The sequence below is a fragment of the Gigantopelta aegis genome, chromosome 3 (assembly GCF_016097555.1).
Source record: "Gigantopelta aegis isolate Gae_Host chromosome 3, Gae_host_genome, whole genome shotgun sequence".
NCBI classification, from domain to species: domain Eukaryota; kingdom Metazoa; phylum Mollusca; class Gastropoda; order Neomphalida; family Peltospiridae; genus Gigantopelta; species Gigantopelta aegis.
The window spans coordinates 75,403,815-75,419,205 of NC_054701.1; the positions used below are offsets into that span (position 1 = coordinate 75,403,815).

General features: G+C 36.6%; 1 protein-coding gene across 2 annotated transcripts in view; it reads right to left on the reverse strand.

The window, feature by feature from the left end:
* Positions 1-15,391, reverse strand: part of LOC121369087 (transcription cofactor vestigial-like protein 4) — a 70,109-nt gene that overhangs the window by 15,263 nt on the left and 39,455 nt on the right. For both annotated transcript variants that reach the window (XM_041493933.1, XM_041493932.1), the window contains exon 2: positions 6,340-6,532. In XM_041493933.1, the coding sequence (XP_041349867.1) occupies positions 6,340-6,532 (193 nt within the window). The remainder of the gene's footprint in view (positions 1-6,339; positions 6,533-15,391) is intronic.

Genomic DNA, 15,391 nt, shown 5'->3' on the forward strand with positions numbered 1-15,391 from the left:
AAGCATTTTTGGTCGTAGCTTCCCCCATAAAAATTTGAAAAGGTGCGTTTTTAGTTTAGAAGTGGGTGGGATGTAATCAAGTGGTAAAGTGTTTGCCTGACGGTTAGTTTGGGATCAATCCCTGTTGGTGGCCCATTGGGCTATTTCTGGTTTTAGCCAGTGCACCATGACTGGTATATCAAAGGCCATGGTATGTGCCATCTTGTCTGTGGAATGGTACATATAAAAGATCCCTTGCTACTATGTAGTGGGTTTCCTCTTTAAGACTATATGTCAAAATTACCAAATGTTTGATATCCAATAGCTGATGATTAATATAGCAATGTGTCCTAGTGGTGTCCTGGGGAGGATTCATAAGTGGTCACAAAATTCTAAAAAGGGCAATTTGAGTTTGCTGAAAGCAAATATGAGCTAAGGTCCGAAAGGGAGCGAGATTTGGAGGGGTGAGGAGGTATAAGAGCATTCTTTCAAGAAATTTTGAAATAAAGGAAGGAAACGTTTTATTTAACGACGCACTCAACACATTTTATTTACGGTTATATGGCGTCGGACATTATGTCACATATGGTTAAGAACCACACAGATATTGAGGGAGGAAACCCGCTGTCGCCACTTCATGGGCTACTCTTTTCGATTAGCAGCAAGGGATCTTTTATATGCACCATCCCATACAGGATAGCACATACCACGGCCTTTGATGTACCAGTCGTAGTGCACTGGCTGGAATGCGAAATAAAGATGCTCAGAAACACATTTTCAGAACATTTTAATGGTGGGTTTTTTTTAATGTATTGTGAGTTTCAAAAACAACCCCCAACTTTAACGTTTTTCTTTTGTTGTTTAGTATACACATCAGTTTGTATTTCACAACATGATTTAGGAGTATAATTGAGTGGTCCACACAGACAGGTGGCTGCTTAAGCTACTAGACACTGCAGCTTGGAAAGACTGACTATATTACTTGAAAATATCAAAGATGAAAAGACACAACTAATTTAATTACTGTGGTAATTTTCTGTATAAAAAGGATTGTAAAAAAAGAAGAAAAAAAGAAGTGATAGATGCAGCTACATGTGTGGGCTTTTTCTGCGTTAGCCCACACAACAACGTTTATTTGATGTTTTCACTTATGAGTCGACATAATGCGAATTAACGATGGTGTTAAACTGTTGTGTGCACAGCCATGTCAGATAGTGGAAGTAACGGTAGTGGTCGCCACAGCGTATTATCTTGTATCTCGTAAACGAGAACAGGTTTGCATATTTCAGAGGCTCCGACAAACAGTTTCTGAGAGATTCCAAGGCACATAAAGTTAATACTGAATGACTCATTCACTTATTATTTCAAGTTTACTGCCCCGTGTACAATTGTTAGCACATACTTAAAGTCCGTTTCAGAATAAGTTATAGTACACTCATTCACTGTGTGAGTGGTCCTCAGGGCCTGCAGTGTGTATTTAAAAAGACGGGGTCCACTGTCAGTATGATGGTCTGGGGGATAAAAATCTGAGGGGTGAGAGAGGGGGAGATTCAGAGACATGCTTCACCAAAATTGTTTTATAAGTTTAGGTGTTAAAATATGGCATTTACAGCTTTGTGAGCATAATAACAGTAAATAGTGGGGTGGAGGGTATGGCCCCCCATGGCCTCCCTATTCCGCACCTAATTTAAGAACTGTTTCAAGAATCAAAGGGCAATCACAGGCATGGAAGAAAGGAAAGGAATGTTTGTTTAATGACACATTATGTTTACCATAAGACAAGAGGTGCATGGGTGGAAGGAAGTGAACATTAAGGTGTCCTTGTTTTTGGATAAACGTTTGGAACACTCAGTGTAGGTATATTTTGTAAGAAGCTTTGCAGCACTTACATGTATATAAAAACAAAAGTAGGAATTAAACACCCATACTCGTTAATGGGAATACAAAGTATATAACAGTAAAATACATTTAAACTATATATAACTCACAGTTAATACATTTTGTTATAAAGTCAGGTAACATTTTATTCAGAATCACGTCACGATTCGCTACACAAGTTTCAGAGATTGCTACACAATTTTAAAATGTCAAACAGTAGTTGGCAATCAATTTTCAATTGACTATAAATATCGCTGGTCAAAATGTTTGAAAACAAAATACTCCCTGAAAGTTTACCTTTAAGCAAAAACGTGTGCACAGTATCTTGCACAAACAGATACAGATATTATAAATCTGCGTGTTAAAAAATTAACCTTTAAACCAAAATTACAAAAAGCATGAAAAAGAAGAACCAAAAATTAGTCTTGAGATAGAGAAACTATTAAAATAAGGGGGGAATCTGGAAAGATTCATTACATATCAAAGAGTTTATTAAAGAACCCCACCTTAATGTTGTCACTGCACTCTCACTACGAGATGTCATGCATGCACGATTCTAGCATTCCATTGCTCCAGGCCACACATTAATAACTAGATACATTAAACCTAAAAATAATCTTTATGAACGTGTATAATGCACAACAATTAAATACTAATAGATCTTCTTTTTTTATATATACACTGGGGATCAACAGCACCTAGAAACAGCCATAATAATTAGATTTTGTCAAATTTTTGTCAAGTGTTGCTGCAAACGATAACGTTTTTCTCTTCCATCAAGGGCAAAGTTGTTTACAACACAAAAAAGGAAAGGAATGTTTGTTGATAACACCTTAAAACACTGTCATGGGCTTTTAGAAATGTGTTGGAGGGGCAGATACATGTGCACAGATGGTTTTCAGAGGTTCAACCCCAACCCTGGTCAAGCAAATTTCACCACCTACAATACATTTTCTGGGGAAGTATGTCTCCACCCAATGTGGGTCTAAACCCCCCAAAATCACACCTTCCCCCTAACTCTGAACCTGAGATAGTCATAATATGCACTGGTGCCCCCTGTTAAAAGGTGAATCAATTTCCCACTCTCCTAGTTGCTGGCACTTTTCAATGTCTACAGTCATTTAATGAGTGAATATTGGAACATGTAAAATTCTGTGACACTAGATCTAGACAAACCATTGCCCCACGACTGGCATATCAAAAACTGTGGAATGTACTATCCTGTCTATGGTAGAATGCACATGAAAGATCTCTTTCTGCTTATTTGGTAGGTATAGCCTATGGCATAGGCTATGCAATGGTAGTGGGTTTCCTTTTTCTCTCAACTACATGTAAATGTTGAAGTAACCATATGTTAGGCTGGGTTAACAGTTAGGCACCAAACAACCACAGTTTAAAATGTGCCGAGGAACCATTACCAAATATTCCTTTCCTAGTCAGGGGCGGATCCAGGATTTTGTACAAGGAAAGGGGTCAAATGAACATGTTTATCTTCATGTCATGGACCCAATTATCTTTTGATGACAAAGAAAAAGAATGTTTTAAACTTTGGCTATTTGGTCAAGAGAAAATACTGCAACACAGGTTACTCCTTAACCCCCACCCCACCCCACCCCAGAAAGTTACCTTTTCTATGCACTTTTCCATTGACAGAACAATACATATCACAGCCGTTGGTCTTCCAGTTAAATATGGGGCAATAGTTGGGACAGGGGGAAATAGTGAGTCCATTGAGAGTGATTTGTATAGTCTATATCCCACCTATATACTAACTCCCTGCACATATAACACAGCATCTAGCAGATCACTGTGTAGGGATTGGCCTCTTGTACCTGAACCTGGTGCTCTAGCACCAATCTAAATCCCACCTGAATCCCAACACTAACTCCCTGCACATATAACACAGCATCTAGCAGATCACTGTGTAGGGATTGGCCTCTTGTACCTGAACCTGGTGCTCTAGCGCCAATCTAAATCCCACCTGAATCCCAACACTAACTCCCTGCACATACAACACAGCATCTAGCAGATCACTGTGTAGGGATTGGCCTCTTGTACCTGAACCTGGTGCTCTAGCACCAATCTAAATCCAGCTCCATTATTACCGAAGAAGTTATTTGGTACATCAGCTGTGTTCTTTCCTTGGGCATATTTATCAGCACAACTTGGAAGCTTAACCCAAGACTTTGAAACTTCAGTGGGTGTAAATATAAATGCCAAAAGGTAAATAAATCGATAAACTGGCTAACTGATGATTAATTGATTGGTTGCCGATGTGTTTGGGTGCCAGACTGGCTGGCAGATTAACTGGTGCAATAGCTTCTGGGAATGGCACCTGTGAGCCTATTAACATGTCTATATACTTAAAAGGTTCAGACACATCCTCACTGTAGAAAACCAGTGACTGAGTCCAGGCTCCGTATTCATAAACGTACTTAAGTCAATGTATGATACCTAAATACATACTTAAAGTACATAGATAAGTATCATACATTGACTTAAGTATGTTTATGAATATGGAGCCAGGGCCCCATTCCACAAAGCGATCGTAACACTAAGATCACCTAAAGTGTTAAGTCACTTAAGGTGATCTTAGCACTGAGATCGCTTTGTGGGGTAGAAATAGCTTCTTTAGACATAAACAACCCTTGTTATGTATCCCTATTATGGTGGTGGTGGTGGTGGTGGTGGTGGTGGTGGTGGTGTTGGTGGTGGTGGTGGTGGTGGTGGTGGGTGTGTCTTGCACTGAAGGTAGACTTCAATACTGCTGAGCTAACTAAAACCTACTGACAGAGGACCGACGATAAGTCATTGGTACAGATGCCTCCCACATATACACCATAATATACAAGGCCGTTTTAACACTTTCTGAACATTCTGACCACTTATCCTTTTTTGACTCATACTGCTAACCACCTTTTTTGTACTTTTCCAATGCCAGTCGACTACACATTATGCCAATTACTGCATACAAAGATGAATTTCATAAATACAACTGCAATGGAAGCAGCCATCTTTGACAGTTAATGACAGTTTTGGGGAATAACCCACTGTAAGGCCACCACATCCCATCTAAACTTCCCTTTGCATGGCATGGGTTTCATCTAATACATGTATATGTATATAATCTTCTTGCAGGTAACCTGCTTAAATATCACAGCAACCAGCTGATCCACTGAGAGCTATAGATCCTACAACCTCTGACATCCCAAGCTGGTGCTCTTGCTGCCACCACGGAGCTAAATCGGTCCCCCTGACATACAAGACAGTTGAAGAAGTCATTGGCACACACAGCTGCCTCCCACATTGTTCCAGCCGGAGATTGTAACCTGCCTCTATACCACGGCAGATCCTCACATCTAGGTGCACTTGACTTTGGCTGGAATCCCAAACAACTGTCTGGGGCACCGCGCCACCGAGATGGAAGAACTGCCTCCCAAAAGTATGTATATATATATATATACACACACATATATATATATATATATACATATATGTTTTATTTTCTATCAGGAGGATTGCATTGCTATAGAATGTCAGGGAGATAAGATAATATTTTCATTCACAGTTTTGTGTATATACTCTCACAACACTGTGTGTATGTGATTGTGCTGGCATGAAAATAAGCATGGCAGTGAGATGAGTGGAAAAGACAGATGATTCTGAAAAGCGTGCAAAACGGTCAAAGAAATACTAGTAGTTGTATGGAATTGGTTAAAAGATTGATATTATGAAAATTCCATTAATGGAATAATTAATAATAACACACATTTATAGTGTAAGTAAATAAATTCATCTTTAAATGGTAGAAGCAAATACTGTCAAATTTGTTCCAGTGGTTGTCTGTATTATCTAGCTACTTTACCATTATTCAGATTCATCTAATATAATATTAATTAACCTGTATTAATTGCATTCTGTCTTAAGGGACCATCTTGTGGCTGCTTAAGAAAGGTTTGACTATATTATTAACAGTAACATGTAAAACATAAGTTTCCCTGTAGATCGAAACCATTAACTTGCAAACATTTTGCTTACTATACGTAACAAGCATTCTTTTATCCTTTAGATGCTGGAGACACAACTGCAATTGGATCCAAATCATCATCAAAAATTTCTCAGTGATGTTCATTAAACTGTTTGCTACAGGGCCATCAAAGACGCTTCCTAACATTATTCTTGATTTGCTTGCCATGGGTGCTTGCCCTTCTTATAAACCTTCTTCTTCTTCTTCTTCTTCTGCAGGATGATATGATCTGTCTTTTCCAGTTCTCTGTCATCACCATACATGTAGCTGGAATGTGGTATGATGGGGAGTCTTCATGGGCCACTCAGATTGTCTCAAGCCTTGATGGATTGGACACCTCATCATCTTCCAGACTACAGCTTTATTTAGATCTAACTCCTGGACTAACCAGTGTAAAATATCAACGACTAAAATTAATGTAAACAGTGTAAAATATCCATGTTTCCAGTACTTACGTCTGCGTGCCTGCTGTGCAGGTCTTCTTTGAGCTGTACTTGTCGGCGTGGTCCTTGTCGAAGTTGAGAGTCTGGGGCAGATCCTGCCGCTCCTTCAGTCTCTCCAGCTTGAGCAGTTTCGATGGCAGCTCCTTGCTCGGCGACTCACGGTCATCGTGGTGCGGAGGGGACGTCCGCTTGTACAGACTCTCACCTGCAAACACAATTCCTCTTTATTACCTGTTGGGTATTGTTCCACATGCTTTGATCTTTGGTAAATGTGATGATAATGGTCATATATATATATTTATCATATAATATCTTACATTTTCAGTGCAATCAAAGTATGTAATATTTTTCAGATCACATACTTTAAGAAGTTGATAACTTTGCAAATTAGATGTAAATTAATCAAGGTCACAGCACTAGGTTTATTGACATTTAAGCAAATGTACTAGGGTGACACTCCACTCACCATACTGAAAAACATAAGCGTAATAACCTCTATATACAAGACATACAAAGAGTTGATGCAAAAAACAATAAATCCATTTTAGTAATTTTCTGCAAGAGGTTTTTTTTTATGTTTTGTATGTAAAACATATCAAGTCCACAATGGGCGATCTTAAGTTGAAATAAGTAACGTAAATGAAGGACAGAATTTCAAAAAACAACTGAAAATCAGAACATAATGCCTTGAACTGAGTAATGATAGAAGAAGTCGGGTTTTTTTTATATGAAATGGTGTTTATTGTTCTTATACTGATGGGAAATCTGAACAACAAAACCATAATACATGATCAGGGCTGTATGACCTGTAATCAGCTACAAGTACAAGGGTTGTAAATATCTTTTAGCCATAAAGATGTTAAAATTTGCTTTAAACCTGATTTTTGAGGATATGTAAGACATAGAATAATACATTCGTGTCTGTTAGATACCATTTATCTCACAACCCATTGTTTAAAAATGTATCAAACTCACTTTCCCTCAATAGATACATTTTAAAACAACTCGTTGTGAGATAAATGGTAACTAACAGTCACTCATGTATTATTTTCTATATATCCATATAAAATATAAAGAGGGACCCTAAACTAAACACCTTTTTGAATAGTGGAAACAAACTAAGACAAAATACATATATGTTCAAATTGTCACCTTTATTACCTACCCATTTGTCTTAAGTGGGTTGGTTATCGTGGGTGGATGGATGGATGGATGGATAGATGGATGGATGGATGGATGGATGGATGGATGGATGGATGGATGGATGGGAGGGTGGATGGATAGATGGATGGATGGATGGATGGATGAATGGATGGATGGATGGATGGGTGGGTGGATGGATGGAAGAATGGATGGAAGGATGTTTAGATGGATGGATGGATGGAAGAATAGAGAGATAAATGGATAGACAGGGCATATAATGCTGCATGTACAGGTGTGTCTTTAATTCCCATGCCTTGGTAAAGGCATTATATATCTGTGAGAAATACCAAGCATTAAATTAAAAATCTACACAACATACTAAACAGATCAAGGGGCATATTTGAAATATTTACAAAATTAATCTAAAAATTTGTCACAATTTGTATGAACAAATAACTAGCAGATGTAGGCATAAAGTGGCTGCAAGGCACATAAACTTACCTCATATGTGGAAATCCCACAGTGCACAGCAGTTTTATAAAAGATGGTATTTGGTACAAATACTCCCATCTGGGTAATTACCCCTGTAACAATTGGTACTTGACTTATTTCAAATTCACAGGCTTAAACAGCTTCGAATAGTTGTACTTAATAATATTACGTTAGTGCTGACATATTCTGAACCCTGCATAGTTCCAACTAACGATGAAAACACGAACTTATTTTTCTTTTAAACTTTATTATTCAGTTCATGTGTACTGATGTATTTACATATGAAAAGAAAGATTTCTTCAGCAACATAAAGGTGGAAACCCCCCCCCCCCCCCCCCCCGCCAAAAAAAATAAAAATAAATAAATAAATAAATAAATAAATAAAAACAGATACAGAAAGGAAAAGAGTATTTGTTTAATGACACCTCAGCACATTTTTAAACTACAACCATCTTAACACATGGCTATTTCAATACTTGGTCAAAAGATAGATAGAGAAGAATATTCCACCTCAACAGGAAAACAACAGCAATAAAAAAAAGTGTTTATCAGCCAATGTAATAAAATAAGAACATTTTTAAGCACATAAATAATACCGGGGTAACTAGAAGTTAATTTCTATTTAGAATCAATGTTTGTATTTGTGTGATAATTTTGTTTAAATATGTGAATTTTTTTTAACAACACCACTAGAGCACATGGATTTCTAATCATCGGCTATTGGATGTCAAACATTTGAAAATTCTGACATATACTCTTCAAGAGAAAACCTGCTACATTTTTTACATTATCAGCAAGGGATCTTTTATATGCATTTTCCCATAGAAAGCACAGCACATACCATGGCTTTTGGTATATACCTATCATGGGGACTGGTTGTGACAGGGAAAATTCACCCCGATAGAGAAAGGAAATAAATAGCAATGAAAAAAGTGCTTAAAAAGTATATTTTGTCATTCCAGCCAGTGTACCACAACTGGTATATCAAAGGCCATGGTATGTGCTATCCTGTCTGTGGAATCGTGCATATAACAGATCCCTTGTTACTCATGGAAAAATGAAGGTCTCTTCTCCTAGACTATATGTCAGAATTACCAAATGTTTGACATTTAAAAGATTTAATAGCTGATGATAGTGGTGTTGTTAAACAAAACAAACTTTCTTCACTCTTGAGATGCAAAAAGTAAAAATAAATAATAAAATTCACAACGTTGACTTATTTATATACAGTGTATTTAAATATAATTTAAAAAAACACAGATCTCAAACTTGTGTCCTTTTCTTAAAAAAAAAAAAAAAAAAAAAAAAAAAAAAAAAAAAAAAAAAAAAAAAAAAAAAAAAAAAAAAAGCTGTCGTGTATTACAGCATGTGCCTTGTCACATTCTGCATATATCAGTTCCGTAGAAGCGGGAGAACGGTGGAAATAAACATGTCAGTGTGTTTGTCATGTCCATGAATGACATTCTTACTCGACCAGGAGACGTGCCATTCACCATAAATGAAAATTTCTCCTCACCTCCACTACACCAAAGCTATATTCATGAGCAAACTGAAGCTCACACAACGTTAACAAACACAACATGTTTAGGTTTGATGCTAACCGCAAGACACGAACGAACGACAAAGGGACCCACGAAGATCACCTAATATTCCTGGTCACTATATATTCATGAGAATGCAACACCAAGTTCTCATAAATTCTCAACAAAGACAGGTTCGATTGAATTAAATGAGTTATAATATGTGTACTGAAGAATGCTCCATTCATTAAAGAGGACTAATTCATATGTAAGACCATTCATTCATTCATCATTCACTGATTTATTCATCATTCATTCATTCAATCATTCAGAGGGTGTGACGTAGCTCAGTGGTACAGCACTGGCTCGATGTGCGGTCAGTGTGGGATCGATCCCTGCCGATGGGCCCAATGGGCTATTTCTCGTTCCAGCCAGTGCACCACGACTGGTATATCAAATGCCGTGGTATGTACCACCCTGTCTGTGGGATAGTGCATATAAAAGATCCCTTGCTGCTAATCGAAAAGATTAGCTCGTGAAGTGGCGACAGCGGGTTTCCTCTCTCAATATCTGTGTGGTCCTTAACCATATGTCCGATGCCATATAACCGTAAATAAAATGTGTGGAGTGCATCATTAAATAAAACATTTCTTTCTTCTTTTTTTTCATTCATTCCTTCATTCATCATTCCTTCATTCATTCAAGTGGTAGGATGTAGCGGGGTCGAATGTAGTCTAGAGGTAAAGTCTGGGGGATGATGCATATTATGTAAGATCCTCTGCTGCTAATCAAAGAGTAGCTCATGGAGTGGAGGCAGCAGGTTTCTTCTCTATTTCTATGGTCCTTAACAATATATCCAACACCATATAACCGTAATTACAATGTTTTGACTCTGTTAAATAAAACATTTCATTCTTTCTTTCTTTCTTTTATGCATTAATTCATTTATTCATTCTAGTGCAATGATCACAGTTTACTAAGGTAATAATCATGTTATACGATGTTATACGATGTAGCTCTATCTTACTTCACATGAAAATTCCACTTCAAAGAAACTTAACACTTTTAAATTTCAACCCATAAATAATGCACATGCATATAAATATATTAACCACTTATGGCTTAACAACTTGGACAATGTGAGTTATTACTTATGACAGTTGTAAACTTACGGAGGCTGTAAAACCCACTTTGGGAAGATCATAATACAATAGTTAATAGACAACTGCGGGGAAGGAATGCCCATTATAAAAGGCCAAAACTTGTGAAGTCGGACCTACCGGATGGCCCATAAATGAGAAGAAAGATTACACAATAGAGTTGTTAGGTATGTTGTGATGAAACTGGTTACCAAGCTAATTCTGTCATATTCTTAAAAGTTAAAAACTTTTGAGAAGTTTTCACTTTATTAGCATTAAAACTGAAACTTTTACTTGGTCCTAACAGTGTTTGGTTTAGACGGGTTTTACTGTCGACTGTATGAATACATTGTATGTGACCGTGTCGACTGTATGAATACATTGTATGTGACCTTGTCGACTGTATGAATACATTGTATGTGACCTTGGTGTACACTACAATCCACCCAAAATGACTCTGAACCAATGATGAACTATAGATACATATACAATATTATCTTCAAGATTACAAAATACAATTGATCAAAGTTTGTTTTGTTTAACAACACCCCTAGAACACATTGATTTATTAATCATCGGCTATTGGATGTCAAACATTTGGTAATTTTGACATATAGAGTGGAAACCCACTACATATTTCCATTAGTAGCAAGGGATCTTTTATATGCACCATCCCACAGACAGGATAGCACATACGAGTCATGGTGCATTGGCTAGAGCAAGAAATAGCATAATGGGCCACCGATGGGAATCAATCCTAGAGCAACTGAACATCAGGTAAACGGTTTTCCATTGGGTTACATCCTGCCCCTACAATTGATCAACTACTAACAGGTAACTACTAACAGGTATCTACTAACAGGTATCGACCAACATGGATCGATCTTAGATAAATTGTACATCAGATAAATGCTTTACCACCGAGCTATGTCCCAAACTTGTGTGAAATGTATGCATGCAGATCGGAATGTAAAGGAAAAGATTACATTTAATGCTATCTCTGCACACATTTTAGACCACACCTTAAACTATGGTTATTCGATGTCTAACATATTATGGTTTTTCAGTACTTTGACACTGTGAGAGGAAACTTAAGGACCACACAAGTATTGAAAGATCAAACCCACTGCCACCTCTTCGTGGGCTACTCTTTTTGATTGGCAGCAAAGGATCTTTTATACAATGTATGCATCATCTCACAAACAGGATAGTATATACCATGGATTAGGTGATCCTAGGTGGTCCTCTGTGGTCTTTGCACTAGCAAAAATGTACTTTCACATAGAACTATAAATAAACAGCCTTTCAGTTACAAGTCTTGAGACACTGGCTGTCAATTAGAAAGAAAGAAAGAAAGAAGGAAGAAAAGAAAGAAGAAAGAAAGAAAGAAAGAAAAAAGAAGGAAGAAAAAAGAAAGAAAGAAAGGAAGCAAGGAAGGAAGGAAGAAAGCAAGGAAGGAAAACGAGATAGAAAGAAAGAAAGAAAAAGAAAACCCCCACAGAATCCACTGATGACAATTGACCCTCCAACCCACTGCACCTCAGAGGATCACACAACAGATCTGGATATAAAGACAATTCATCAACTATACCACTATTATATACAGCTGTGTAACAAAGTGACATGTCTAAAGCATTTTTTTTTTTAATTTCTTGCCCTGCAGAATAACTGAAAATGTCAGCAGAAACAAAAGCCGCCATCGGTGGAGATTAGAAATTATTCATGTACTCTTCATAGTGCTGGATCATCAAGTGTAACCATCTCAGAACCTAAATTACCTGGCAGAAGCAGACTGGAAATAATTTACTGTCGTTTATATGACATGAGAAATCGCCAGCCATATTCTTTACAATGACTCGGAAATCCATAAAGTTTCACTTTGCCACTTTCATGAGTGGAGAGAATATCAGTGACAAATCATATTACTTAGAAGTCATTTTCATGGAGTAATGAGGAAATGGAAAAAGTCAACTGATAAAAATGAAAAAAACAAAAAAAAAAAACCCACATGATAATATGGTTACACATGAAATTATATACTCATCCTATATATTATTAAACAATTTCTTTTTTGTGTGTGTGTGTTTTTTTTTTTTTAAATGTTTAAATTGAGATTAAAAGATCAGGATCTGTTCTTATAAAACATTCTAAGTCCACACTTACAACGTAAGCAGACTTGAAAGTTTAATGACATGGGCAAGACATTATTAAAGGGAACATTTTGTTTTTAAAAATGTTATTAGCAATAGTTGGTGATCAGTTGAAAACAAGCAATGGGACAGTTGATATTACAGCAAATGATAACTGTAAATTTTAATCTTTAAAAGGTTTGTGAAAATTTAATATTTCATTAGTAAAAATTACTAAGGATATTAAAACTAATATAACATCTCAATATGCTATTTTATTTTGCCATTTTAATTTACAATTCACCAGAAACATCAAAGTTTTCCCCAAAGACAACATCATTTGTAAAAAAAATCAGTGAATTTATTTAAAAAAAAAAAAAAAATGGGCGGAGAGAGAAAGAAACAAAAACCTATTCAGGATGAGTACTGCTCATGAGGTTTTTGTTCTACTACACCAAATCAATTCCCACTGATGATAAAGTAAAAAACGTTTCTAAGAAAACTAGCATAAACAGTGTATACACACAAGCAATGCATGTATAGAAAATATGGCAACCTAAAACCTAAAAATATTTCTGCAAGAAAGTAGCATTGCTGGCTGCTTATTAGAGGTGACCATTTGTGCAGGTTTGACTGTATTTTAAAATTTCCCTCCCCCCCCCCCCCCCCCCAAAAAAAAAAAAAAATATTGTTACATATGATACAGTAACACATAGATAGAAAGAGTTGACCATTTGTGCTGGTTTGATTGTAGTTGGAAATATTCTTCCCAACACAAAATAAAATATTATTGTTACACACGTTACAGTGATAAATACACAGAACAAGTTCTGGGTCATAAGCTATTTAACAGACGCAAATATTTCCATGTAAATAATTCTTTTTAATGCTACTCACAACAAGATTCACAAGACAGATAAAAGCATGGGAAGAAATTACTTCGAAAATAACTCCAAATGCTATAACCAAAGTATCACCCTACACCATGGTATGCAACAAGCATGTAAAAAACTAAAAGCATGACCTTTAGGTATTAGGAAGGGGGAGGGGGACTACAAGAGTGCTTTTTTATATCTTATACTTGATTAATTTGAAAACAGTTGAAAAACTCATACATCATGTTTAACGACACCACTAGAGCACATTGATTCATCAGCTATTGGATGTCAAACATATGGTCATTTTTTATAGTCATGGAGAGGGAACCCGCTAACCTTTTCCATTCGTAGCAAGGGATCTCTTATATGCACCATCCCACAGACAGGATAGTACATACCACAACTTTTGTTATACCAGTCGTGGTGCACTGATTGGAACGAGAAATAGCCCAATGGGCCCACTGACATGGATCTATCCCAAACTGACAGCGCATCAAGCAAGTGCTTTACCACTGGGCTACATCCCGGCCATAACATCATACAAAGTTTTGTTATTGTACTCTAGATATTTTCAAATCTGAATCGACCCACAAGCTTGATCACCAATAATTAAGGGCTTGGCTTTTGCCATATTACATGGGAACATTTATAGGGCTAAATCTACATGTACCAAGCCTGTTTATGTCTTACACGCGTGTAACTACATACATCTATAATGCTTAAACACCTGTTTATGTCTTACACGCGTGTAACTACATACATCTATAATGCTTAAACATCCATGTTTAAGAAAAATAGGCTTCTTAAATTTGGTCATTATCATTTTTACAATCTATTAAATTTTTTTACAATATAAATAAAATGTTGAATCACCAATAAAAATAATATGCTTGTTTTCCAATCTTATATCCTATATTTAAAGGAATACACAGGTTTGCAGTTTTAGTACTTTTACTACAAACCCCCCAAAAATCTACAGAAATCATTGTTCCACAAATCTACATGTATACACACATGCAAAACCTTCATAAATTTATAGGGGAATATTACAAAATCATGATTTTCACCTAGGTAACTGATTGTTTATAGTTACACAAAATTATATTTGCATAGTGAATAAAAAGTTCTGATGATCTTGAAATTTGTTCTTTTTAATTTTAGAATGCAACTGTTTACCACATAACCAAATGACAGTTTACAACCAAAATGACAGAAGAACCCTATGTTTTTTTAAAAAGCAAAATAGTAGACTACTTTAATTTTCAAAACGAGTAAACATAACCCAAAAGTTAAAGCTTATTTTGTTTAACACCACTACAAGAGCACAATAATGAATTAACTACCAGGTACTGGACATCAATTCTGACACTTAGTCTTCAGATTAAACTCACTAAATTTTTCCATAAGCAGCAAGGAATATTTTTTATGCACTATCACACAGACAGGACAGCACATATCATGGCCTTTGATATATACCAGTCATCATGTGCTGGCTGGAATGAGAAATAGCCCAATGGGTCGACTGACGGGGATCGATTCTAAACCGACTTGCACATCAGATGAGTCACTGGATGGTATGGAAAACCCCCAATGGGTCCACCTAGGAGATTCGATCCTTTGGCCCAAGACCTTTAGTTGAGCACTCTACCAACTGAGCTACAATGTAGATCCAACCCAAACATAACCGATTTTAGCTGTCAGCGATTTATGTAAACCATTATGAACAGTAGAACTTGCAAGTTACACATTACACACCTGAGAGA